Consider the following 27,349-nt stretch of genomic DNA (forward strand, 5'->3'; position numbering starts at 1 on the left):
TAGCAGTTGCCTCTTAGAAAAGTAATTTTGGCCCTCTGTATGTTCCACACATTGAGATCTGACAATAAATTGCTCCAATACCATACCATACCATACCACGGGAAGGTGACAGACTGTTTTGGGATAATGGGCTACATTGACAATTCAACAAACCCCTACGAAGTGTATTTCGGGAACAAATATCATACTGTATGTGTGCACCAATTCTGTTATATTCACTGTGTTTTTGTACTAATCATTAGTTACAATGCAAGCTTGATACTATTTAACTTTTAATAAAACCACGATAAACTCACCTGAATCCCAACATGCGAATTTCTTTGAATCCTGGAATTTTTTTAAGCGCATGAAGCATCTACCAAAAGAAGAAGAGGCATAAACTCAAATACAATCCAACTAGATATGTTTTAAAAAGTTTCTCCGTACTATTGTTTTCATAAATTTAAAACTTAGTCAGCGGCACAGTCGACGACTGGTTAGAGCAGAAGCTCTTAGAGCAGAAGCTCTAACCAGTCGTCCACTGTGCCACAGACGCCTCACTGTTCTGAGGACCGGGGTTCAATACCCGGCCCCGCCTGTGTGGAGTTTGCATGTTCTCCCCGTGCCTGCGTGGGTTTTCTCCGGGCACTCCGGTTTCCTCCCGCACCCCAAAAACATGCATGGTAGGTTAATTGAAGACTCTAAATTGCCCGTAGGTGTGACTGTCAGTGCGAATGGTTGTTTGTTTATATGCGCCCTGCGATTGGCTGGAGACCAGTTTAGGGTGTACCCGGCCTCCTGCCCGATGACAGCTGGGATAGGCTCCAGCACTCTCGTGACCCTTGTCAGGATAAGCAGCTCAGAAAATGGATGGATGGATGGATAAAACTTAATCATGTTTAATCTGACTAACTGATCCTATATCTTGGATAGATTTAACTTTCCATCAGTAATTGCACATCTTCCTCAGCCTCAGTTACTCACAGTGTCCATAAACTTCAGTTCTTGGCCCCCCTCTGATCTTCAACTCTATGCTTCCCCTTGGACATTTCTTATGGACTATGATACTGATGATCCACAGATTTCCAGCTCCACTAAAATCATAACTGCTAATATCTGTCCCCCTTTGATTAAACTAAACAATCATCCATTTTCTAATGTGCTTGTAGTCATTAGGGTCGCGGGTAACAGGAAGTCTTTTCCATCTGACTATGGGCGAGAGGTGGGGTACACCCTGGACCGGTGGCCAGTCAATTGTTGGGCACAACTAATAACGGCTAGCGTTCACTTCCAGCCATTAAACAAGGTGCTGATGCTGACACAAAATCTGGATTATGCCCACTAATCCTCATGGATGGGTTAAATAATGACAACTAATTTTACTGTCCCTATGACAAATAAAGTACCTAACTGAAATGTAGTACCGTCAAATCCCAGAACACATTAAAAGCATCTTCCAACATATTCATTTGCTCTTTGTACAGCACAGGCTCATATAAGCTTGTTCGCCAATACCTCAAGGAGTTCCTCCAATGTGACACCCCAACACACCACCATCTGATATAAACCTTCTGACCCCTATCACTGGGACCAAACACAGCAACTCAGGGATGACATTGCCTTTGACATTGCTGCCCCAATCAAGACAACATCTTCCAGCTCTAAATCACTCCACTGATTTAAAACCCAATTAAAAACACTTCTTTGCAGAAATGCCGATAATCCAACTCCCCTACTTCCCCTAACCCCTCCCCCAAATCTGAACTCCCAGCATGGAACTATCACTACCGTGTCAGTGCCTCTAATTGATTGCTTCCATTTCCATAGCAACGCTGGGCTTGCCAAGAGATGTGTGGCCCAAATACATCAATGAGTTTACAGTCCACCCGAAGCGCTGCACTGCCAAAGGCTAAAAATCTGAATTGATAGGGTATTAAATCATGTCAAAGATGGTATCCTTCGCTCACCAGTGAGAGTATCAGGTGACACTGGAGTACTTATTCACATAATTAGCCCGACACCTAACCTTCTGGCTTGCAGGCCACAGGACCACCTGTGGACATAGATTCATGAATGTGTTTGGGCCAAGAGTAAAGTGGACACACTCAGCCATCCCGTTGTGGCTGTAAGGGAAAATAGCTACTTGGTTTCAGTCCAGGTCATACAGTAGCTACAGTCTACAAAGCAAGGCCAATATAGCCTGAAGATCAAGTGACATTTATTTAGGTCAGACTGCAACTGTTTGATAGTTTGGACAATTCTATGCTTCTTGCAAGAATCAAATTTATCCAAATAGTTTAATAGGTAGACTAAAGTTTTCAAAATCTGTGGATCCCTCATGAGATCGTACCTTTTCGGTTATTTCTCCAGTGATGTCATCAGCATCAGCTGCCTGGGGGTCATGCATCAGCTCGATGTATGATGGCTCCACAATGGTGGCATTGAACTCCACAATGTACTCCCCGTAGTTGTCTTTTATCAAGTTTGGCTCCTCTTTTATCTGGCAAAGATGAAGTTGTTATTGAGAGAAACTGTTTTCATTTAAAAAATAAAGCTGAAATGGTTTTAATACCATATCATCTTCTGTTGGAATGAGAATAACCGCTGGGGTCCAGGTACCTGAGACCAAATTAAATATGCAAGTTAACATACAGTTAGTCAACCAATGTTAAAAACACTTATTGGTAAGTCATCAGCTCACTTCTTTTTAACTCACATTCCACTCCCGGTTCTGGTGTTTCCATTACCACACTGGTAAAACGACAAGATAATAGTCATTAGAACATGAACATTTTACAAAAGCAAAATATTAAGCAAAAAAACATATTTGGTAATATAAACTTAAATTAAAATGGACACCACATGCTTCACATTTTTTTAAATAAGACATCTTACTCCATAATGTACAACAATAGTTTGGATGTTACATTTTTTATTATTTAATAAGTATTGAAATGTATGGGTTAAGGTATAAAACATTTGATGACACAACCAACAAGATACAGTACATGTATTCTTATAACATCAGAGAAAACTGTACTTTAAAAAAACTAAATGCATCAGTCTTACTTGGTCAATGTACATACCGAAACATAAAAGTAACCTTAAATAAATGACAACAAACACAAACAAAAAAGGTACTTAAGAAGATGAACATGCACGTACCCTTCAAGTTCAGCCTGCTCGGCCACTCTCTGAAAGACAAACAAACGTTTGATCACTGATTCTCAAAGTGTGGTATGTGTACCACTAATGGTGTGCAAGCTCCCTGTAGGGGTACATGAGAAAATCACCCCTTAAGTGCAGTTCAGTTGTACTTAACATTTAAGTTCAACACATTTGCAATTCATTAGGATCTAATAGAACATTTAAAAAATAATTGTAACAGGCAAAGTTTTGTTTTATTTGTTTTTATCAAAAACAAGAAGGAAAAATAAAATGCATGTAAAAATATTAGCCCCTGAGCTCCAGTGAAAGGAACTCTGAATGCTTCAGTTTAGCAAGAGATTTTGGACATTTCCAACTTTGTGGGAACAGTTTGGAGATGGCCCCTTCCTGTTCCAACATGACTGTGCATCAGTGCACAAATCAAGGTTCATAAAGACACGGATGAGAGAATTTTATGTGACATTTCTTGACTTGGCATGCACAATCCTGACCTCAACCCTATTGAACACTTTTGGATGAATTAGAGCGTAGACTGAGAACCAGGGCTTCTCGTCCAACATCGGTGTATAATCTCACAAATATGTTCCTGGAAAAATGGTCATAGATTCCAATAAATTCACTCCTAAACGTTGAAAGCCTTCTCACAAGAGTTTAATATGTTATAGCTGCAAAGGGTGGACTGATGTCATATTAAATCCTATGGATTAAGAATGGGATATCACCTAAATTCATATGCGAGTCAAGGCAGGTGAGCAATTACTTTTGGCAAAATTGTGTATTAATGAAAAATGTGACTGTATAGTATTAACTTTTTTATTTTTTACAGTAAGTAAAGTAAAGTAGCACTCACTCGGGCCACCATGTCCAGATGCTCCTGAGAACTACTGAAATTCTGAGCCAGGTCGTCCATGCAGAGGTTTTCATGTTGGCAGGTGTAAACCCACGATCGGTACTCCTCTGTCTTTGGTACTCTGTCCAGGAAGATACGAAAGGCCTCCCAAATGGCTTCCTGACAAACTGAAAAGAAAGCCCAGACATAAATTCTGGTGAAAATTTGTGGGGCGGGCAGAAGGGGACCATTTTCGGACAATTGACCGATTAGGAGCACTCTTGCAAGGACAATTGGGTAAATAAGATTGCAAGGTGCCACTTCAATCCTAAAATACTGAATGCTGTAAGAAACTAAAAAGCTGATTTAAAAAAATAATATTTTTTGCGGACGTGCACACTTTTTATACTTCTAAAGGAATTGTTGCCCATAAGACCATGATTTATTTTAACTTGATTGCACAGGTCTATTTTCCAACCTTTATTGGCATTCAGTATCAATTGTAAATGTGTGATTATGAAATAATCTCATATCTTCTTACAGTTTTCTTCGTGAGAAAATTGTAGCACCGAAACATTATGTGCAATATGCATAAATTTTATGAGAAAAGGGAGAATTAATTACTTTGGATTAATTATTGCATTCTGATCATTATTCATATATTCATTAATGTAATTATACATCTGTAAATCCACAGAACAGACTGGAACTCCTCCTAAAAGTGCTTGAGCATAACTCCAAACAAAATATAATAATATAAATAATATACTAAAAGTAGTTGGTCCAATTCTATAAAGTTCGACTTCTTCATGTTTTTAATTTGCTGCATTTGCATATCTTTATCAATATAAATATCCCAAACACGATGGAGTCTTTTTGTGCCTACATGGTCCAAATTGTCCAACACCATCTTTATTCTCTGGCAAATTCATTTCTGCATGCAGCAATAATGGCCACAACGCCAAAGTCATCTTTCTTCTTGTTTTAGTACAGCACTTGCAGCTGTTTGTATGGGAACATTGATGGGCGGAATGTACATATATGCGTTGGGATCAGACAGGCACGACACAGAAGCTAACAATCTGTATTCTTCTTAAATATAAGATTTTTTTTTTTTTAAAGATTTTTGGTGAAAAGTGCGAGCACATCTTGACAAAAACGACTCAACTAAAAGACAAGGCTGACTTTTGGCAGCAACCTCCATCCATCCATCCATTTTCTGAGCCGCTTCTCCTCACTAGGGTCGCGGGCGTGCTGGAGCCTATCCCAGCTGTCATCGGGCAGGAGGCAGGGTACACCCTGAACTGGTTGCCAGCCAATCGCAGGGCACATAGGAACAAACAACCATTTGTACTCACAGTCATGCCTACGGGCAATTTAGAGTCTCCAATTCATGCATGTTTTTGGGATGTGGGAGGAAACCAGAGTGCCCGGAGATAAACCCACGCAGGCACGGGGAGAACATGCAAACTCCACACAGGCGGGGCCGGGGATTGAACCAGGGTCTTCAGAACTGTGAGGCTGACGCTCTAACCAGTCGGCCACCGTGCCGCCTGGCAGCAACCTTCTTGAAGCAAAACAAGAACACACAGGGCAGGGACACAGCTCGGTAGGGCAATCTGCAAGATGATTGGTTATTCAAAGGTTTTCTAAAGATCAAGAGGTGAAAGGCAACACTGACCAAAAGGAAAACAACACCAATTTACACAATAAATTTTAATGACAAATATAATGTTCAAAATAAATACATGAAATAAAATGAAAAATAATAAATTAATTTTTCAAAAAAAAGGAAAAAAATGACCACATATACCTCGGAGCTTGTAGTACGCTCGATGGCTGCCGATGACAGCTTTCACGGACTCCTGGGGACATACTTTGACACCAGTCATGAGAATGGTCGACCTCTTCCTCCGATATCCATCCTCGCTGGCTCTTACTTTGTGACTGTTGTATTTAGTTGTTCTAGAGGCTTCTAAAAAGTGCCGGTACCTCACATCCCTGAGTCCAGAAATACCATGATCCTGGATGTCTGAAAGGAGGAGGGACAGAAATATTTGTAATTCTATAATACATATAATTTATGTAGCACTTTTTACCAGTAGCATACAAAGGGGTGGGGGCATCCAAATGTGGTTTGGTGGGCAACAACAGATGTCCCCCTATACATTTTCCCAAACGTTGTTAAGAGGTGCCCAAATAGACAAAGAATTTCGAGGTTGGAAGACTTCCATCTGGAACCCCACAACCCCCCAATTGAAAAAAAGCTGTAAAACCTCCAGTCATTAAGTGCATTCAAGCCATCATGCCATCAGCCGTGCTGTCCTGTGTGACCACACACTTTACCGCCACTGATCACCTTGCATGGTCTTTTACTGTGGAGACCATCATTGGCTGGTCCAATTGTCAGTCACTCAAGGCAGCACTAGTTATTGGTTAGCTATGGCATTCACTCTTCATTGACCAGTCTACTGTACACTTCACTCAGTATTTTATCAGTCTGAATACGAATGCTTTTTCGCTTCCTGTACTTGATTACCTGATTGTTCTGCCCCTCAACATCCCGTCACTGAGATCAAGATGGTGAGTAATTTTTAGTTTTTCGCTGTTAACCGTTACTTAAACACAAGTAATCATTGTTATAAAGCCACAATGGCTTTTTTTCCTACGTAGACTGAAGGAACGCAATCTGAATCGTCATATTTTGCAAAGCGCATTGATGCGTAATTGAGAGCATCCTGTCTAGCTCAATCATCGTGTGGTCTGGTAGCTGCACTGTAAATGAAGAAATCCCTTGACAGAGTTGTGCTCCTCGCACGCAGAACGTCCGGCATCGATCTGCCCGAACTGAATGATACATACTGTGCCAGGCTTTGGTCTCATGCCTTAAGTATCGTAAATAACCCTACAGGTCTTCCTGCTGGCAGCCTTTTTGTTTTTCTCCCTTCAGGCAAACGTTCCCATTCTATTAAATGATCCACCTCTCGTTTTGCTGAGAGTTTCTTCCACTGTGTCGTGCGTAGCCAGAACAACTCACAATGAAATACAAATGATTTGTCTATTGTCTGGCACTGTATCTTGCAGGTGTTGTAAGCCTGGGAATAATTTTTGTTCTCTTTGGTAATTTATTCTGTATGGTAATGTATCCTTCTGTAAGGCGATTATTAGCCTTTTCCACAAGCGGCCATGTTTTCTCCTTCCAAGTTTTATTGCTGCTCTTGCGCGTTCTATTTTGTTTATTACTGTCTTCCAATGCGGTGCTTCCACAAATGACAAATAAAACAAACATCTGATTCTGATTCCAAATGTTTCTTTTGTCCCCACATTCATCAGCATTTCTTCAACACGTTATTGCGTGGTCTTTGACAGAACTCATTGTCAATCCCAAACAACAATAGTCATGTGTCATTAACGCTTCATTGGCCAAATTACTAACATTATGCTGATAAGGATACAAATTAAGATGTCTTGAGGCCGCACCTTCAATAGCAGTTCTACAACACAATTCTTGTCATCAGCTGCTGTAATTGTCAGTCATTACTGCTGTAATTGTCAGTCATTACCAGTAGTACTTCTTCGCTGGCCAGAAACATGTCAATCATTATGATGAATGTCAAATGTCACTGGAATAACCAGTCGACAGCATACGGTTGGATTACATGAACAACCAGTGCCCAAGAGAGATTATGAAGATCAACAAATATGACGCATAACACCAACATGTGGGCACGGACGAGGTGCGACACGTGCCCACGTACAGTAGACCTCAGCTCGCACGGCGAGTACGAGCAGAAGCTAATTCGCCACTGTTACACAAGCCAGTGCACAAGTTGTCGGTATTGCACCCGAGCTGTTTGAGAAGAAAAGCCTTCATTGTGATGCCAGGTGGCCTCAGAGTGATCCTTAAGACAATAAGCCAGGATTTATGAGCCCCCAAACACAGACAGGAAGTCATCAGACCCATATAACAAACGGGCCTCCTATGGATTACCAAACAAGCTTGCAGAAAACGAAAGATTTTTGTGTTGTTGTTCTTTGTTGTTTTGGAGGAGGAAAATAAAACGAGAGATCAATTCTGCAACGTGATCCTCTTTAGAATCTGGCAAGCGAGATGGACTCATGCACGCTCATGTGGAGACAGTGGACAAACAGTGTGGAGCACAGAGCACTCAGATTGTGTTGTGCAAACGTCTGAGATGAACACTAGCTTTGTTGTTTTAATGGTCTTCTACACAAAATTCACTTTGACATTAGACTGGACACAGCTCTAGGAAACAGACCGATACAGGATTTAATAAATCCAGCAATACACATTGTAACTTGTGTAAAGTTCAGGTAGATTGTTGTTTTTGTTTTACTATTAACAGTATTTTAAAAAATCCACTAGCACTATTGTTTTCTTGTTTTTACACTTCAAAATTTGCAGTGGTTAACTTATTACTCAAAATGTTGCATATCGGCCTAAAATTGATGAATAGACTTGTTTTAGACTAGTGTGAAAACAACGACCGAAAATGCCTTTACATTTATTATGGTGCGAGAGTTTGACCCTAGAACAGATTAGACAAATTCCTTGTGTGTCTTGTAACATACTTGGCCAGTAAAGCTGATTCTGATTTCAATGTCCATTTCAATGTCCATTTTTAATAATAGTTATTAACTGTTAAGGATGTGACACCGAGGTGCATGAAATGATGGAGCATTAAATTTAAAACTATATCATTTGAGAAAATGCAAATATTCCATTAAAAATGTCTGTAACATCTAGTTATTAAAGGCTTTATAGTGGCCACTGTTTCATGGGATGCATTGTTTTAATTTTTGTTTATTTGTTTTTATATTAATATCCGAGTAATTTTTTGTCCTTCTTATGACATTATTAAAGGCTTTATGATGTCCAAGGTTTGAACCTGGAATAGATTATTATAATATTATATATATTATTTCCATCATTTTCTAACGGACAAATTGTTTATAAATCCGACCTGCAACCTGAGCGTTCAAGGTTCAATTTGTTCAGTTGGTATTTTGCCTTCCTCCATCCATTCATTTATCCATTTCCTATTGCGCCTATCCTCATTAGGGTCGCGGTTGAGCTGCCGCGTAGCCAAACTGACTTTGTGTGAGAGGCGAGGTATACCGTGGACTGGTCTTCATTGTGTCTATTTGTTAGACACTAGTTCACTTTGTCATGCAGATTCTTAGGAATATATACAGTACAAATATACAGCAACTACAGTATGTGTAATTTTTGTTTTTTGTGTAGATATTTGTTTGTTTTCTGATTGCATTCAATTGCATTCAATGCACACTGGCAATGTTTTTTTGTACTGTATGTGATCACAGGCTCACAGCACTGCTAAAATATGTAAAACGATTTTTTTTTTAAACTAAGGCTGCCTAAGGTTTGTGCAGAGTTCTGACATGACGTGATGGACACAAGGTCACAAAGATGATTCTGATTCTGACAATATTTTTCTCAAGCATCATTCTGCTAATTCATCGGGTGAAAAGGAAAGCCGATAAAAATTTTCCCAATGTGACTTAGAGAGAAAGGATGCTGCGTGGGTGTGTTTTCCCCCTACGTCAGCCTTGAAGATCGACACTCCAAAGCACGTCCTTCAGATTTCCACGTGAATGAGCAGCGGCATGTCATTGGGAAAGTGAATAGTGCACCTCTGACATGCCGTGTGAGGGAACATTGGCCAATGAACTAAACTTTTGTTGATGCCCATTTTGTCTCTTCATTCAATTCTTCCCCCCCCCCCCCCCCCCCCCATGTCTTTGCAGTACATGAGCACGGTGTATTGTATTATTGACGTCCTTGACATCATGTATGAAAGGCAATGGACAATGGTGAGTACATTGCCTTGCACAAACACGCGCTCACAAATCCAGATCAGAAATGGTTTCAAGCCAAGAATTTTCAAAGAATCATTATCAGGGGATGCCACAGGTCACACTTTTGTGCTTGTTGTAAGGGAGCATTTGTGGGGTTGAATCTGTGGGCTCGGCTACCCTACACAGTAATCAAATCATATTTAATCATGAAGCACTTTCAAAGCAGTACCCTTCAACTAAAACATAAGCATTTTTGTTTTTGTAAGCGGTAGATTTTTATTTTAAAGAAAAAAAATGTTTTCCCTCATATCATTACAACTTCTTTTCACAAAATCATGATTTTTTTTTTCTTCTGTTCTGGCTACTTTTTCTTTACATTTTGTTTTCTACAAAAACAGTTTTTAGGCTTTTTTTTTTTTTAAAGAAAAAATATCATAATAGATATGACATTCAGTGCGGTGTGGTTGTCAGTATCAGAGTCAGGTGATCGGGGCTTGAATCTCTGTTGGAACATCTCTGTGTGGAGTTCCATTTATTTATTTGTGGCTGCAGTCACAATGGGGAATGTTAGACCCGACCTGCACATTTATTGAATTTGTATTCATTTATATTATATGCCTCAACTCTCACCTCAAGTCAGCTTGGACATGCTTCAGCTCATCCGCAGCCCTAATAAGAACAAAAATTCTAGAAAAATGTAATGAAAAATTATGGATGGATTCTCATCTGGGCTACCAGCCCCTGTCTTTTGGCTCCAGGCAAAACACGCTAATTTGACGAAGTATTAGCATTAAAGGTGGTCTTGCATGATTTTTTTCTTTTTTGATAAGACAACCTTCAAATGAGGGTGTTTTTTTGTTGTTATTGTTTTGTTGTGCACATGCTCAGCCACGGGGATGAGAGTGGGGAGGAGGGATGGGAGGCCTTAATGGCGGACGCAGGCACACGAGGCCGCCTGGCGGAGTTACAAGCCAAAAAAGATTAGCGTCCTGTGACGCCGGGAACAGAATGGTTTTTGTTTCCTTTGGCATAATGAGCTCAAGCGGGCACATCACACCAATCAAGACACTAGATGTTATCACATTTTACTATCTACGCACACAGAGCCACTTGTTTTGTTCATGCAGAAAACTTGTGTGCTTCAACTAGCTTTTGTGCTGTAATTAAAAATGTTCTAATTTCATTCCGCAGTGTTGGCCCTTGATCGTGCTAGTAAATACCACTGCCCAAAACATTAGGTACACCTGCAACCTCTCAACACATGAGCGGTATCAAATATTCTGCCTTTTGCTCAGCATTGATTGGCATTATTTAGTGAATTATTATTGTGATTGTAGTTTGCACTGATGTGCAACTTCACTGCATTACACTATGACAGTTCTGATATTTTGCTCCTCCCCTGTAATGAAATAAAAATGTGCACTCCATCTTTTTATATTGACATGTTCTACTTAATTATCATTTTTCATTTATTTTTCATATTTTATCTGTTGTTTTTGTTTAACCTGTGCTGGAAAGTTGTTTTAAAAGGCACTTATAATTAAATGCTTTTTATGTATTTTGTTATTAACAATCATAAGAATGTTACTTACTTACAATCATAAAAATGTTACTTAAAGATAAAATAAATAAAAACAATATAGTGCACCAATTCTCAGCCATTGCCACTCCCAAGCCCGGATAAAAATGGGTGGGTTGCGTCAGGAAGGGCATTCGACATGAAGTTTAGCTTTTCCATTAAACTTCATTTTCATGGTATTACGTAGATGTTATGCTGTTAGAAATGCATATTGGTCAAGCTCCCACTCTTTTATAAATTAACTCAGAGCAGACAATGTATACGCAAACAGCAAAATATGTGAGCTTGCTGACAATTTTTGGCTAATGTTTGCCTTTAATGGTAGCCTTTCACTTAGCAACATGATTCTGTTAGCAAGCTGGCTATGTACTGTTTAAGAATATATTTTGCATTTCTGAAAGGTTTTGATATCAATTGACATTTCACGATGACAGAGTGGACATGTTAAGCTTGACAACATCAACAATATGATGAAAATTTCCATACATAAGAGTAAGAGTTTTATTTTGCAATGATATTATTCTGTCACAGCATTTTCATGTATATAAATGGTATATAATGAAGGGAAAACATGTTAAGAGAATTATCTTTGTGCTGGTATATTTGAAAATGTTTGGCCACTTAAAATAAAGCTTCAGTGTTTTATTATTTCTACTACATTTTCAGGATTACTGAGTGAGTCTGATGAGCACAACAAAGGCACTTTATCGTTATAGTGCCACAATCCTAAATATGAAAAACAACTCTCGATTCAATGCAGTAAAGTTCTAAACTACTGCAATATACAACCGCAATAAGAACATTATTGCATTGCATAGTAACAAAATAAAATCATTTTTAAATTGTAAAGACAGAAATGTATCATATTGCATTACAAGGCTATTCCCCTTATTTTATTGTCATACACCAGTATAATATAATTTTCTTTCCTCACATTTTATTTCTCTTTTTATCTTTCATTATTAGCAGAAACTCTCCATTAACTTTCATCGCTGATTTACAGTTTAGACTGGCTCACAATGACTCACACTCAAATCGAACTTACCAAAGGTAATAAAACTGCAAAATTTAAGGTGGTTTTCGCTATCTTGGCAGGAAAATCAGAATGATCAATTACCAGTCATCCAATGGATCCCACTTCTGACACCATGGGAGATGGATCCCTACCTCTCGCTATCAAAACATGAATGTCTATGTAAAGACTGAATGGTTTGATCAACTAGATTCATTAGATTGTGTAGGTACTGAATGTTCACACCTTCCTCTGAAAACGATGCAAACTATTTGCCAAAAACGAGCAAACGTACTCTTTGAGGCAGTCTTACCTTTAAGTTGGCTTGCTTGGAGGCCGAGCAGACACCAAATGAAGAAGAATAGTCCCAATTTAAAAAACATGGTGGGTTAATTTCCGAGGGGGTAGATCTCCAGGATGTCTTCTCTTGCAGAGTGTGTATAAGTGTCCTCATTAGTGCCGTTCAAGTTGTGGTCTACGTTTCTGGGTGCCGCGGTCGGATCCCGGTGGACGGGAGCTGCGGCCGCATGGATGGACGAGCAGAGGCAACAAAAGGGGGGAAAGAGGAGAGACGGGGTGGGGCACGCTCGGAATCCAGGCTCGAGTTCAGGCCGCTTCCCGTCAGAGCGGCAACCGTGATGAGGTTAAAACAGCAGATTCCGTTTCGGGTCTAATCTCTTTACCTTCTTCTCGCTGCTCGTAATCCGCCACGTGGCCGGCCGGCCTCATCCCGTTAGCCACCTTCTGGACACGAGCGAGCACTGCCAGCTGAGCACACGTTTGGGCCAGTTCCAAACAACCTGCTCAATGGCGCTGCCCACTCCGGCCTGTCCCCTGGTCCTGCTGAGACAAACTGCGGAGCAAAGTAGGACAGAAGGCCTCTCTTTATGCACGCACACAATGAGCTTTACTCCCGCTCCTTACACAACCAAACGTGTGGCTTAGAAGACCGTGTGAGCTACAAGGTGTTGCATGCTGGAACCTCTGCTGGATGAAGTCCATTTAAAACAGATTCTTGCACTTTCCTACTTGAAGCTAATGGTTATCTCTTTTTGTAGGCTCCTTTCTCTCCACTTTAGGTGTTATTACCATTGCTGTCTTTTCTTATTGCTGTTTTCATCCTTTCTCTGTGCCAGTCCCCTTTAAAACAACATGCTAGCATCTGTTATCGCTAACAGCCACTGGATTGTTCTTATTTGTTGAAGACGTTCAACCTTTAAACCAAAAGGCTTCTTCATTTCCAAATATTTGCTGTGGATTCCCTCTAATTTATGAATGAATGAATGAATGTCCCCTCTCATAATACCAAAAAGTGAAACTTCCCAGTCTACATGCTTTTATCGGTGTTCAGTGAAATAGATCCATCCATCCGTCATCCCTTTGCGAAACTACTTTTCTTGTCTAGGTGTTCTGTCATGTCACAGGCTAAATGACAGACAACAACAATGTGGAACGTCATCGCTCTCCAGCCACAGTTTCGGTTTTGGTAGAGCGACACAAACGTGTTGGCGTGCGGCCTCGGCTGTCGTTGGGGCGTATCAGGGCGGGAAGTCTCCGTGTGGCAAGTCTCCGCCCTCCCCTCATCTCCTGCTGTGAAGAGGATTAGCCGCTCATGTTAGTTGCTAACAAATTGCTGCTGTAAATAAGCCTCTTCAAGAGCAGCCTGATCCCTCCTGGCACTTTTCTGACACACTAATCTCAATTTGGAACCAGCAAAGGCTGATGCGTGACACATTGTGAAGCAATATTCAATAGTGTGGCGAGTATGTGTGTGCGCGCGTGCAGGACTGTTTGTACGTGCATGTTTTATTATATTACTTGTAAGTCTGGATGTGTGTGTCTCGCCATTTTCGGAGCTTGTCGCACGTGAGCTGGAACCTAACCCAGGTGACTCTGCTTGAGAAACGAAGTACACCGTGAACTCGTCCGCAGCCAATCGCAGGGCAAATATAAACGAGCTACCATTTACACTCACATTCTTAACTACAGACAATTTTGAATCTTCAATTAAACTAACACGTATGTTATTGTCATTAAATTTGAATGCGGGGAGAAGCTGGAGTACCCGTAAATATTGCGATACACCCCAGAATATCTCAACTGTGAGATAAAAGTGCTAACCCCATACCTAAAATAACCTAAATAAATAAATAAAAGAAACAATATAACTAAAAACTAAATACAGAAAATTACAAAACAGTATTAACGGTGTATTGCATTTTTTTGGTGTAATGTTATCTCTTTTTCACTTTTTACAGCTTTCCTCTAGCTTTCAGCCCAAAGATTGTCCATAAAATAGTTTTTAAATAGCCTTCATTTTAGAGTTAAAGTGTATTTCTTTTCATATTTGTATTGTATACAGATTTCTTATGATGTGGAGATTAAACCATAAAATACAAACAGGCAAATAATTTTATTCTTTACCTTATTGTTTATGTTCATCAATTGCATTAGTAGTAGTTGTAGTAGCAATAGTAGTAGTAGTGTCATATACTGCCCTGCAGTTCCATTATTGGAGCCAGGAGGGCGCTAAGTGTCCTCTCTCTCTCTCCCCTCCCCTCTCTGTTTTCAGCACCTGTCTTCAATCAGCCTCATCACCACCGGTGTATATAAGCCTGGCTGTTCCTGGAAATCCTCACCTAAGTATTGCAGCCTCTCCTAGCGGCACCATGGCCCACCTTATGTCAAGTAAGCTATACTGTTCCTCGCTTCCCTTGTTAACTCTTGTGTCTCCTCATTCCCAGTGCTCCCCTGTGTTCCTGACACTCGTCACTCCTGCCACCAAGCCGCCTGTTCTGTCCACTGCCTGGCACCTGTCCACGCCGCCGCCGCCTGCCAACGCATCCAGGACCACCTCCATAGCCTTTCCTCAATAAACTGTTCATCATTTTACATCTGCCTCCGCCTGCTCTCGGATCCAGCTACTCCCCATACGTGACAGAATACTTAGGCCACTATAGACCCGGCAACTCCGGAGGCTCTGAAGAACGCACTAACCCTCCAAGGCGCCCACATTGGACGACAGGACAAAAACCTGCAAGAAATCACCGAAACACTCCCTTTCGCAACATGTCTCCCTCCTTTCCCAAAAGATGCAATCCATTCAACCCCCTGTAAGTACTCCTCCCGAGCACGCAGCCTCCGAGCCACCCCGCTTCCTGTACAAAGAACCTCATGTCCCTCCGCCCGAGCCCTACTCCGGGGGCCTAGGGGCATGTAGCCAGTTTATTCTTAATTGCTCACTCTTATTCAGTCTCCAACCGTACAGTTATCCCACCGAACGTTCCAAAGTAGCATATGTCACGAACCTCCTTACTGCCCTTATAGATTCCGGTGCCGATGACAACTTCATTCATGAAGCAATTCACCAGCTCCAAATCCCTCTCCAACCACTTCCGTCCCCGAAGAAAGTCACAGCCCTGGATGGCCGAATCATCTCCCCTGTTACCCACCAGCCATTCACCTTGCTCATTTCGGGTAATCACCGTGAGAACATCTCACTTTTTGTTATCCCTTCCCCTGATACCCAATTAGTCCTCGGAATTCCCTGGCTGAAAAAACACAACCCCACCAGCGCCTGGACACACTTAGCCATCACCGGATGGGGCCATCACTGCCACTCACGCTGCCTGCTCTCAGCTATACCGCCCCCTGATAAATCACCACCCTCTTCCACGCCCGTTGACCTCTCCCGAGTCCCTGAAGAATACCATGATCTCTCTCCGGTGTTCAGCAAAGACCTGGCCATTTCTCTACCCACCCCACCGCCCGTATGACTGCGCAATTTATCTGCTGCCGGGGGCCCCTCTTCCTTCCAGCCGTCTCTACAACTTTTCCCGACCTGAGAAAAAGGCAAAGGAGGACGATATCCATGACTCTCTGGCTTCCGGACTCATACGACCTTCCTCTTCTCCAGTAGGGGCCGGCTTCTTTTTTGTTGAAAAGACAGACACCACTCTTCTCCCATGTATCGACTACCGTGGTCTCAATGATATCCATCCATCCATCCATCCATTTTCTGAGCCGCTTCCTCCGTGATATGTTGAACCAGTTTGTTTTTGTCCATTTGGATGACATTCTCATTTTCTCCTGCTCCCTTGAAGAACATCACAGTCATCGCTACTGACACCCGAATACAAGGTGGACCAATCTGTCTGGGTTTCTTCTCACGACCTCCCACTTCAGACAGAGTCTTGGAAACTCCCGCCGTGTTTCATTGGTCCCTTCCCCATTACCGAGATCATCAATCACACTTCCGTCCAATTGAAGCTTCCACAGTCTCTGAAATTCATCCCACATTCCACGTCTCTTTGCTGAAGCCTGTCTCCACCTGTGCCCACCTTTTCCATTTCTATTAGACATGTGCGAAATGTCTAAATATTTGGGATTATTTATCTATTTCATTCTATTTCTTTCTTTACCGCTTATCCTCACTAGGGTCGCGGGCTGCTGGAGCCTATCCAAGCTATCTTCGGGCGAGAGGCGAGGTACACTCTGAACCGGTCACTAGCCAATCGCAGGGCACATAGAAACAAACAACCTATTCGCACTCACATTCACACCTATGGGGAATTCAGAGTCTTCAATTAACCGACCATGCATGTTTTTGGGATGTAGGAGGAAACCGGAGTGCTCGGAGAAAACCCACCCAGGCACCGGAGAGAACATGCAAACTCTCCACAGACGGGGCCGGGATTTGAACCCCGGTCCCCAGAACTGTGAGGCAGATGTTCTAACCAGTCGTGCCGGCGGATTATTTATGTAATTTATGAAAAAACTTTTTTTTTAAGCTTTCATAAAAAAACTTATTTCTTATTACATTACGCTGTTGTAAAGAAAAAACAAAAATGACTTGCTGAATGCTGTTTAATTTACTAACTACTAACTAACGAACCATCACTATGGAAAATGGATGGACAAATGACATTCTTGTCTATTTTTTAGTTTTTTTTTCTAGTTTTCTAGTTTTTTTTTTTTTTTTTTTACTCCATGTTGCTGCAAAATATTTTTTTCTATATTTCTCATTACATTACGATGTTGCCTGTAAACAGAAAAAAATATTTATTATATAATTTGGGACCTTTAGGAAAGCAGTTCACGTATGACAAATATCAATCTATGTCTGATAAATAAATATCAAGGTTAGGTGTTGGGGTTTAGACGCGCTTCACCATTATTAACACATTCTGTCAGCATTTGCAAAGTTATAAATCATTTAATTGTGTTAACAACACTTAAAGCAGCATGATGTCATTAATAGTATAGGGATGATCACAGTACAGTGGACCTCCACATATTGGTGGTTCTGCATTTGCGTTTTCACCTATTCACAGATTTATTTATTTTTCTGGAACCATCCTCTGTTATTCACGGAAAATTTGCCTATTCGCGATTTTGAAATTATTCATTTATTTTCATGACAACATACTGTCCCCAAATTCAGTCATTATTGTATTGTATCATCTCTTTCGTTGAAACAATGAGTGGTTACCGTGAGCTGTAAACACGCCAAATAAACATCTAAGTAGTTGTCCACTCAACCAAACCTCTGTAGCGGAAAGCAGAAGGCTGAAACTCCGCCTAACAGAGAGTTAGATTTGTGATTGACAGTGGGATAAATATGGTAGTGCCAGTGTTTGCTGTGGCTCCATCCTTCAGGAGCGCCGGGACCATCGATGTACTGTAACTCCTTTGCTTTGCTATCAGTCAAATGTTCATTTTTTTGCTCCAGACTGCACTACTATATTTCAGTGTTGCCCCAGTTACCTTGAAAAAGTAACATACTTACTTGCCTGATTACTTGATCTTAAACGTAACGAAGTTAGATTACAAGTAACTTTTTTAGTTACTTTCAGGAGCTGCCAAGTGGCAGGAATATCACTTATCCACAATACAAAAAGAGCATTAGCTTAACTGTACCCATTACTTGGTAATATACGCCACACAGGTAACAGAATGATGTCATCAACATGAACTAAGAAGTTCAATATTAGTGTAGTTGAAGCTAGATTAAATGAACTACTTAGTGCAGACTTGATATGCCAAATACAGTAAGTACATAAACGTAAACAAGCACACCATTCTCAAGTACACTTCTCGGAAGACTCAGATAGATAGATAGATAGAAAGATGCTGTAGCAACCCTGCATAGCTCTATTCTTAATGTTTATGCACAGGTATTGTACATTGTTTCTGTATGTTAACCTGTAAACTGGTTATTGTACTGTATTTTAAGGGGCACCAGTACAGTTGTGTTTGAATATGTTTGTAAGCATTTGAAATGCTATTAAAATGTTTTGCAATCATAGTTTGTGGTATATTTGTGGATTAGAGCAGGAGTAGCCTATTCAAATACAAATCTTGAAGGGCTAGAAATAAGTTTTTCAATGAGTCAAAGGTCTATTAATTTCAAGTCGGTTAGGGCATATGCGATGATATTGTAATATTCAAAACATGTCAGTTTTATTCAAAACAACCACAAAAATACAAACTAAAATGAAATGTCTTTATCATTTTGATGTGCCCAACAAACTCCCTTTGTGACTCATCATTATACAGTGCAACCCCGTATATTCGCGGTTCGGCACCCACAGATTCATCTATTCATCCAATCTTTCAATTTTTTTCAAATGTTTTTCCAATTAAAAAAATATATATTATTTTATTTTTTTTTTTATTTTTTTTTTTTTGTGGGAAAACCAACCCCCAAAATGCTAAACTGCTGTTAATCCCTATTTATTCCAGAATTTTGAGGTTTAAAACGACAACAACAAAATTTTCAACGCAATTATAATGCGCATTCATTATTCATGGATTTTCTCTATTCACAGTTCTCCCCTACAAATCCCCTACAAATAGCAGGATTCTACTGTGCCTCATAAACCCCATCAGCTGAGAATTATAACTGGTGTCAGTGGACTTAACCAAAGATAGGGAAATGCAATCTGCGTTTTTCATTCCACCACACAGCTGCTTAAATAGCTCACCAGTCAATACTTCAGTGCATCTGATTGCTGTGAAATCTAAGAGGGGGGATTAGTTAATTTTTGCTGTCATTTTCGCTTTTGGTTTGCCTTCAGCCTATTATCTCCATCACATTAGCCATACATACTTTTTATTACTTTTGAAACTGAGATTGGGCGGCACGGTGGGCGACTGGTTAGAGCGTCAGCCTCACAGTTCTGAGGACCCGGGTTCAATCCCCAGGTCCCGCCTGTGTGGAGTTTGCATGTTCTCCCCGTGCCTGCGTGGGTTTTCTCCAGGCACTCCGGTTTCCTCCCACATCCCAAAAACATGCATTAATTGGAGACTCTAAATTGCCTGTAGGTGTGAATGTGAATGTGAATGTGAATGTGAGTGCGAATGGTTGTTTGTTTGTATGTGCCCTGCGATTGACTGGCAACCAGTTCAGGGTGTACCCCGCCTCCTGCCGGATGACAGCTGGGATAGGCTCCAGCACGCCCGCGACCCTAGTGAGGAGAAGCGGCTCAGAAAATGGATGGATGGAAGCTGAGATTGGCTTCTTGGACTTGCCCACAAGTGAACACTCAGTTGCTTTTTGTTGCACCTGCTTGCAGTCTGATACGACGATAAAATGTAAGTGCATTTATTTTTCTTGTTCATACCTCTGAATTTTGAGTAAATGTCGCTTCAAAATTCCTATGCTCCATTTCAAAATTCTATTTCAAACTGGAAATCTTCATCGCCACTACAGCCTCCTAGAATATTAAGCACAGTGGTCTTTTGCTGGTTGGAAGGAGAATGAATGCAAATGCTTCAGTCCATTTTTCTTTGAATTGTTGATTTTCACTGTCCACTTTTCTCTTACCAGTGAACTTGAAACATGTCATTTTCGTGCAATCTAGGCTCCTACACATGTAAAAGTGTCAGTGAAAGTCACGGCAGTGAACTCAGTGACCCAGTAACAGGCTGTCTGAGTATCGTTGGCATGGAGAGGGGTCCCGGTATAAAACGTGCTGACCCAACTAAAATACAGAGTGAAGGAAAACATTTTTGAATTTGGGCGCGCCTGCCACGCGACAGGTGCCCACCCCACGCTCATCCAGGCTCACATACACAATGAATGGATTGATCGACTATGCACTGAGGTGTGCGAAGTGAAGTACTCTGAGCACTGCCCATCTCACATACGGCCGTAACTGTTCAGGGGCCACAAACAAGCGCTGCCTAAGGGCCAGTGTTAGACTATTAATATAGACAATTATGTTCACTTTAAGGGGAGTGTTATTTACAGCATTCGGGGAAATTTGCAAATAGCAGAGGTCTGATGATCTATTCGTTGGAAAAAAATACATACAAATTCCAAGGAAAGCAACTATATTGTACGCTTTCATTCTTTGGAGCCCCTGAAAGTGAAGGTATACGGGATCAAATGTCTGTAATTTACAAATAGCATGTTTTTGTGAAACCTCTTAAATTAAAACTGACATTTTACATCTTGATTGTTTTTTTTCAAATTTATTGTGTGGATGTACATACTGTCCAAATACTTGAGCACCAAAGTGCGGTATATGTTCCTCCCGAGAAGTCAGATGTTGCTGCATTCCTGGCTGAGCATACTGTACATAACACAGTTAGTGCAGTGTGTACATCAAGTACACAAAAGTGACCCTCATCTCTCAGGATTAGGATCAGAGTCAAGATGAAGTCAAAGATGAGGATTAACAATATCACTCGGCCCGCGGGCTTCACGTGCAAACGCGACACTCGTGCTGCGTCGTTGTTTTTACTTCATTCAACTTCGCATGAACACGACCTAATTGGAGTGCATTCATTTTGCCATTGAAAAAAAAAACAAAAAAACGTGAAGCTGAACCACGATTTGATGCCGACAAACGTTGCCTTCTCATGCAGGATGACGACTTGAATCATAATGCAATTACAGAGGCCACTTTGCCATCTGTCAGGAGGACTTATTTCACTGTTGCAAATGCCTCCATGTGCTATTATTCTTTAAGTGCTTACATCCCTCCTCTGTAGCTTTGCATTTGGATTTTATTCTATTTGTTGTACTTTATTTATTCCAAAGGAGAAATTATCTTACACTGCAATGCACAATACTTATTGCATGAAATCCTCTACGCTGAGAACAATGGAGATGCATGGTAGGCAGGGAAGAGTGATGGCGGTGCGCCTTCGGCACTTTGGGGGTAGTTTGTGTGATTGATTTCCTTTTATTTATTTGTTGCTGCAGTGACAATGTGGAAATCCTAGACCTAGGGTACACATTTAATTGAATTTGATTTAATTTATCTGTGCTGCATGGTGGAATAGTGCCTGCCTCACCATTCTGCCGTTCAGGGTTCAAAACTTTTATCAGACTTTTCTTGTCCTTTCATTAGAGTACCAAAGGCACTAGAACCTTCTGCCCCACCATTTATTATTATTAGTGGTAGTAATAGTATTAGTAGTAGTAGTACTAGTGGTATTATCCATCCATTTTCTATGTTGCTTATCCTCATTAGGGTCGCAGGTGTGTCGAAGCCTATTCCATCTGACTTTGGGCTTGGACTTTGGTCAACCCTGGACTGATTGACAACCAATCGCAGGGCACATACAGACGGGGAAAAAAAACATTAACAATCAACATTCACACCTCCAGACAATTCTTCTTCAATGAACCTAACAAACATGTTTTTAGAATGTGGGAGGAAACCAGAGTACCTGGAGAAAACCCACACAAGCACTAGGAGAACATGCAAATCCCACACAGGAAGGCTAGAACTTTGAACTTTGAGGCATATTATATATAAATATATACATATATAAATGTATTCATTTACAAATACATACATAAATGTATTCATTTATTTATTCAAATTACAACACTATCCTTGAAACATTGTGACTTTTCCAAGATACAATTTTAAAAAAAAGTCTCATAAAATTTTCACAACGCTGATATTTTTCATATATTAACTTTTTACTCAGAAATTCTATTTTGTCCTAGGAAACCAAACTTTTTTTTCTTGTAATAATATGACTTTCTCGCAGGATCAAAATATTATACTTGGGGGGGAAAATATATTTTCTGTCAATGTATGAGTTCATGTAAAAAAAAAGGGAAAAAAGACTTTGTATTATCATGATGTAAACTTTTTCCTTGATAAAAAAAATATGATTTTTTTCTCATAATATTCTTAATTTTATGTTTTAAAAATGGAACTTTCTTCATACATTACATCTCACAAGATATATCAAATTATATCTCTATTTTCATTATAACATAATAGAGTGCCTTATTTACATTACATTTGTGACTACACTCATAATAAAAATACTTTTTCCTCAAAGAATATGACTTTTTTCTTATATTATGACTTTATTCTGGTAAGATTTTGACGATTTCCTAAAATGTTACCCTTTTCCGGAAGTTTTATATAAGCATATTACATAAGTACACTGTAGCGATGCAACTTCAGATAATTGCCAACATAATTGTGTTTCCGTACTGAGGGTCTACCTCTGTATTGTAACGATGGCGTTGCAGTGACGTCACAGTTGTCCAAATTGGAGAAGAGGAGGCTAACGGCCTCATATAGCCGTGATTGTCGTAACGCTTCTCTTTGGGAAAGTCCAGCGAGGGAAATCCACACTTTCACTGCTTGTGGCATCAACAGTCATCAACCGTGTGGCGTTAAAGTGCCAACATCGACACCTCGGCTACTTTACTTTGTACGTGAGGATTGTCCTAATCTCCCTTAACCTGTGATGAAGATCTGCTCATAAGAGTAGTAGCTGTTTGATCAATCGGCCCCCAAGTGGTAAGGCCCGGCCTGGCAGCCTGTTAAGTGGATGATAAGTATCAAAAGTGGAAGCATGTATCAATGGACAACCGTCAGGAAGCAGGAGGCAATTAAATGGCTTATAATGCTTCTGCTGGCCTGTTCCCCGCCTGGAAGGCCACAAGCAAGCAAAGTGGAGTGAGTCATTTGCTTAAGGTTCTCTTCCAGCATGTTGTCAATCAATTTATTTTAAAAAGAAACAATTATGCTAATATCAAAATTCGGGAGTTTTTCTTTTACATGACTCAAGCAGAGTGGCAGTGCATGAGTAGCGGCTCACGATGAGATTCTTTTTTGGGAGAGATGTTCCCAGGGTGGGAGTATGACATCCTTCCAGAAAAGGATCCCCATAAATTTAACTTTGATTATTTCTTATCTTTCGATCAAAGGAATACCAGGAAACATGCACATATTGTCATGCATTCCATCTTTCAAAAAACTTGGGTAGTGTACTTGTATCATTGTAGATTTGATCTGGGACAGACAGACAAAGACACAGAAACATATCCTCACAATTTGAATATTATATTGAATAATATATCTATTAATGAAGAAAATAAAGGCAAATGTTAATATTGTATCTTGTTGTGTATCAGTATTATCCTCCACAATCACACTTAGCTGCAGCAGCCTCTTTGTTTTTCTTTGTTTGCTTGTTTGTTTGTTAGCCCCACCTAATAATCATATCAAATTGTATTATTATGCATTAAAAATACAAAACATTCACCAAAAAGGTATTTTGCAAAATCAACAACTTTATTCTGGCGGCACGGTGGGCGACTGGTTCGAGCGTCAGCCTCACAGTTCTGAGGACCCGGGTTCAATCCCCGGCCCCGCCTGTGTGGAGTTTGCATGTTCTCCCCATACCTGTGTGGGTTTTCTCCGGGCACTCCGGTTTCCTCCCACATCCCAAAAAAACACGCATAAATTAGAGACTCTAAATTGCCCGTAGGTGTGACTGTGAGTATGAATGGTTGTCTGTTTGTATGTGCCCTGCGATTGGCTGGCAACCAGTTCAGGGTGTACCCCGCCTCCTGCCCGATGACAGCTGACAGCCTTATTCTAATAAGATTTTGTCTCCCAGGTTTTCACTATTTTCTATAAAACAACTTTTTTTTTGTTCTCATTACAACTTTTTCACAAGATTTCAACTTTTTCTTAAAGAAAAAAACATTTCATTATACATTACTGTCAATGAAGTTCGACTTCTTTGAAAAAAAAGTGACTTTTCTTCTAACTTCTTTCTCATAACCACTTAGAATAAAACTAACCCAATAATTAGAAGTATAAAAGTACACCTAAAAAAATCTACTCACCTCCATCGGTATCTCTTGGTAATATTTTCTGTAAATTCAACGTACATTTTGACTGTTAAGCAGATGACACCCGGCTGTACTTCTCCACCAAGCCCACCGCCACACTTACTACCTCCTCCCTTACTGACTGCTTCTCTGAACTCAAACACTGTTTCTCATTCAACTTTCTACAACTCAACAGTGATAAAACCGAAATCCTACACGGTAGACACAATTGTAAATTGTAAAAATGTTTACATTAGAGTTGATAATTCCTCTGTTTCCCCCTCCCCTCAGTTCAAGAGTCTGGGTGTCATCCTCGATAGCACTCCTTCCAAGCACACATAAACAACATTACCCATTCTGCATACTTTCACTTACAAAACATAAATCGCCTCCGGCCATCCCTCACCCGCCACACTGCTTTTTTTTCCTTGTTCATAGCCTCGTCACTCTCGGCCTGGATTATTGCAACTGTCTCCTGTTTGGTCTCCCCCACAAGTCACTACAAAAACTACACCTTCTCCAGAACTCTGTCGCGCATATGACCACAAGGACCCCTCTACTCACCAGATTACTTCAGCCCTGCAACTCCACTGGCTCTCTGTCCAGTGCTGCATCCAATATAAAATACTGATCTGCACCTTCAAGGCCATCAATAACCTCACTCCACCATATCTTGCTGATCTCCTTCACGTTGCTGTACCCTCCCACTCTCTCAGATCTTCATCCTCCCTGGACCTCACATTCCTTCAATTTTAATTAGGCCCAATTATCAGTATGTGTGCACCCCGCGTTAACAAAAGGAGACCTCCGACAAGGGGCGAGTTTGGGATGATGCATGCACTTGGCGTGGATGGCATACATTTGGAAACGTACTGGGAGATTGGCTTTCCTGGCATCTACTATTAAGACAGATGGATGATGATCTCAACACAGCGTACTTTGAGTTTGTGTTGCATAAAAAGCACAGAGAGCCTCTAAAACCAAATCCAATCAAAACAGCATCAACTTGAGAGATATTCATTCTAATGTATGTCAACCTTATAGAGCTTATGAAAACCAACACGCAAGCACATGTCAAGCTAACCTGATAAGAGACACTATTTTACGAGGAGGAAAATGAGATCCCAGAGATGACATTAATTGTGACACCGGGGAAATTTGTGCTGAAGAACCTCTGATTAAGACGGTTCAGTGACAAGATGCTTTATGATGAGGAAATAAGTGGCCCAAAGCCGTCACACGGGTGCCTGAATGGGGCTCACGTGAGGACCCATATCCTTCGCTGCTTATAATACAGACCACAGGTGGATGAAACACTCACGTCTCGGCCCTGAAGGGATTTCGGCATCTATTGAAGGAGACGTTGGAGGAGGAGGAGGAGGAGGCGGTGTTGTGCAGGTAGAGAGAAGACGGAGCCATGAATCGTGCTATCCAGTGTGTAATATCCCCAGTGGGCAGGGTTCATTTCATCAAGCAGGACCGTGGAGTAAAGCAAAGCTGATGTGTGTGGTGGTGATAAGAAGCAAGTGAAGGACAATGGGCCAACAGAGGAGGAAAAAGTGAAGAAGCAGGATGTCGTGAAAGGGAGGCAGGCACATAAAAGCAGAGGGGCGGATGGGAAAAGTAATAGCAAGGAGCGGGGACGCGTAGCACATGAAGCTGAGAAAGAGCTCGAAGTGAGTGGCAGCTTATCAAAGGTGAATATGACTATGTGGTAAGGATGATCTCCATCAGTGTCACATACAATTTAACTAAATGAAATACAATATAGTAACATGGTACAGGACATAATACCATGCCATGGAAAGAAGATTGTGTTGTTCCATTGCTTACTGCATCAACAGCTTGCTTATATTGGTATATTTGTGCTTATATATTTTTTTCTCTTAAAAACTATCTTGATGAGAAATCTTTCCAAAAATCAGCCAATAATGTCACAAAATAAACGTATCCCCCCCCAAAAAAAAAAATTATAACCCTGTGTAATTTATGAAAATTTGACCCTGGCACAGAGGAATTTCCTTTCCATTATTTCCTCTGGGAAAACGTTTTTAAAATAAGAACAACTGTAAAAGATCGTGTTTGACCTTGGAGGTTCCAGTATGTGTAGAAAGTGGCTTGTGTCCCAATACTTTTGTCCATGCCGTATATGCTTACTAGCCACTTGTCCCTTCTGATCCTCATCCAACCTTCAGCGATGACTTTGTCACATAAAAGAACAGCATTTCTTTACGCTATTAGCAGGCTTTTCATGACTCACATGCCCTGCATGCATGTATCAAATGATTTTTTTTCCCTCCTCGTCGAGTCTTGATTGCTTTGTCGCACTGCGAGCACGAGTTGTTTCTTCATAACCATAAAAATTAGTTTCTAGAAGCTTAGCAGACACGAAGCGAACCTTGAAAAAGTAACCATGATGGAAAGTGCAAATAAAAATTGTTACAAGAGGATCCACAGGAGGAATCAATGTGATTTTTAATCAACGAAACCAACAATGGATGTTGATGCAGTGGATGATGAATTTTAAATGTAGTGTCTTCCAGGTAAAGCGCCCCTGAAGCTGTTCCAAAAACCAAACCTGTGTCAAAGCATCTGACAGCAGCAGGACGTCTGCGGGCGGCACGGAAAATGCGCGTTGACAACAAGCTGGAGGCTTTGGAGGCCGATGAGGAGAGCGCCGAATTAGGCTCGCGTCAAGCAAATTTCATGCTAATAGCCGCTGTGACATTTGGTGTTGTTATTGCATGTGAAATTGAGAAATTACAAACACACTCGTCGGGTTTCCGTCTCAATGCACCTTCTTCATACTTAATATCAAAAGGTTAATAGACAATA

The 27,349-nt window shown here is 40.7% G+C and overlaps 1 protein-coding gene across 4 annotated transcripts in view; it reads right to left on the reverse strand.

Moving 5' to 3' along the window:
• Positions 1-13,152, reverse strand: part of impg1b (interphotoreceptor matrix proteoglycan 1b) — a 33,035-nt gene extending 19,883 nt beyond the window's left edge. For all 4 annotated transcript variants that reach the window (XM_061696769.1, XM_061696770.1, XM_061696768.1 and 1 more), the window contains exons 1-8: positions 12,722-13,152; positions 5,790-6,008; positions 3,998-4,164; positions 3,145-3,173; positions 2,696-2,730; positions 2,552-2,598; positions 2,330-2,479; positions 297-355 (exon numbers count right to left, since the gene is read on the reverse strand). In XM_061696769.1, coding sequence (XP_061552753.1) covers positions 297-355; positions 2,330-2,479; positions 2,552-2,598; positions 2,696-2,730; positions 3,145-3,173; positions 3,998-4,164; positions 5,790-6,008; positions 12,722-12,791 — 776 coding nt within the window. In that variant the 5' untranslated portion in view covers positions 12,792-13,152. The remainder of the gene's footprint in view (positions 1-296; positions 356-2,329; positions 2,480-2,551; positions 2,599-2,695; positions 2,731-3,144; positions 3,174-3,997; positions 4,165-5,789; positions 6,009-12,721) is intronic.
• Positions 13,153-27,349: the final 14,197 nt, after the last annotated feature.

The sequence above is a fragment of the Phycodurus eques genome, chromosome 14 (assembly GCF_024500275.1).
Source record: "Phycodurus eques isolate BA_2022a chromosome 14, UOR_Pequ_1.1, whole genome shotgun sequence".
NCBI classification, from domain to species: domain Eukaryota; kingdom Metazoa; phylum Chordata; class Actinopteri; order Syngnathiformes; family Syngnathidae; genus Phycodurus; species Phycodurus eques.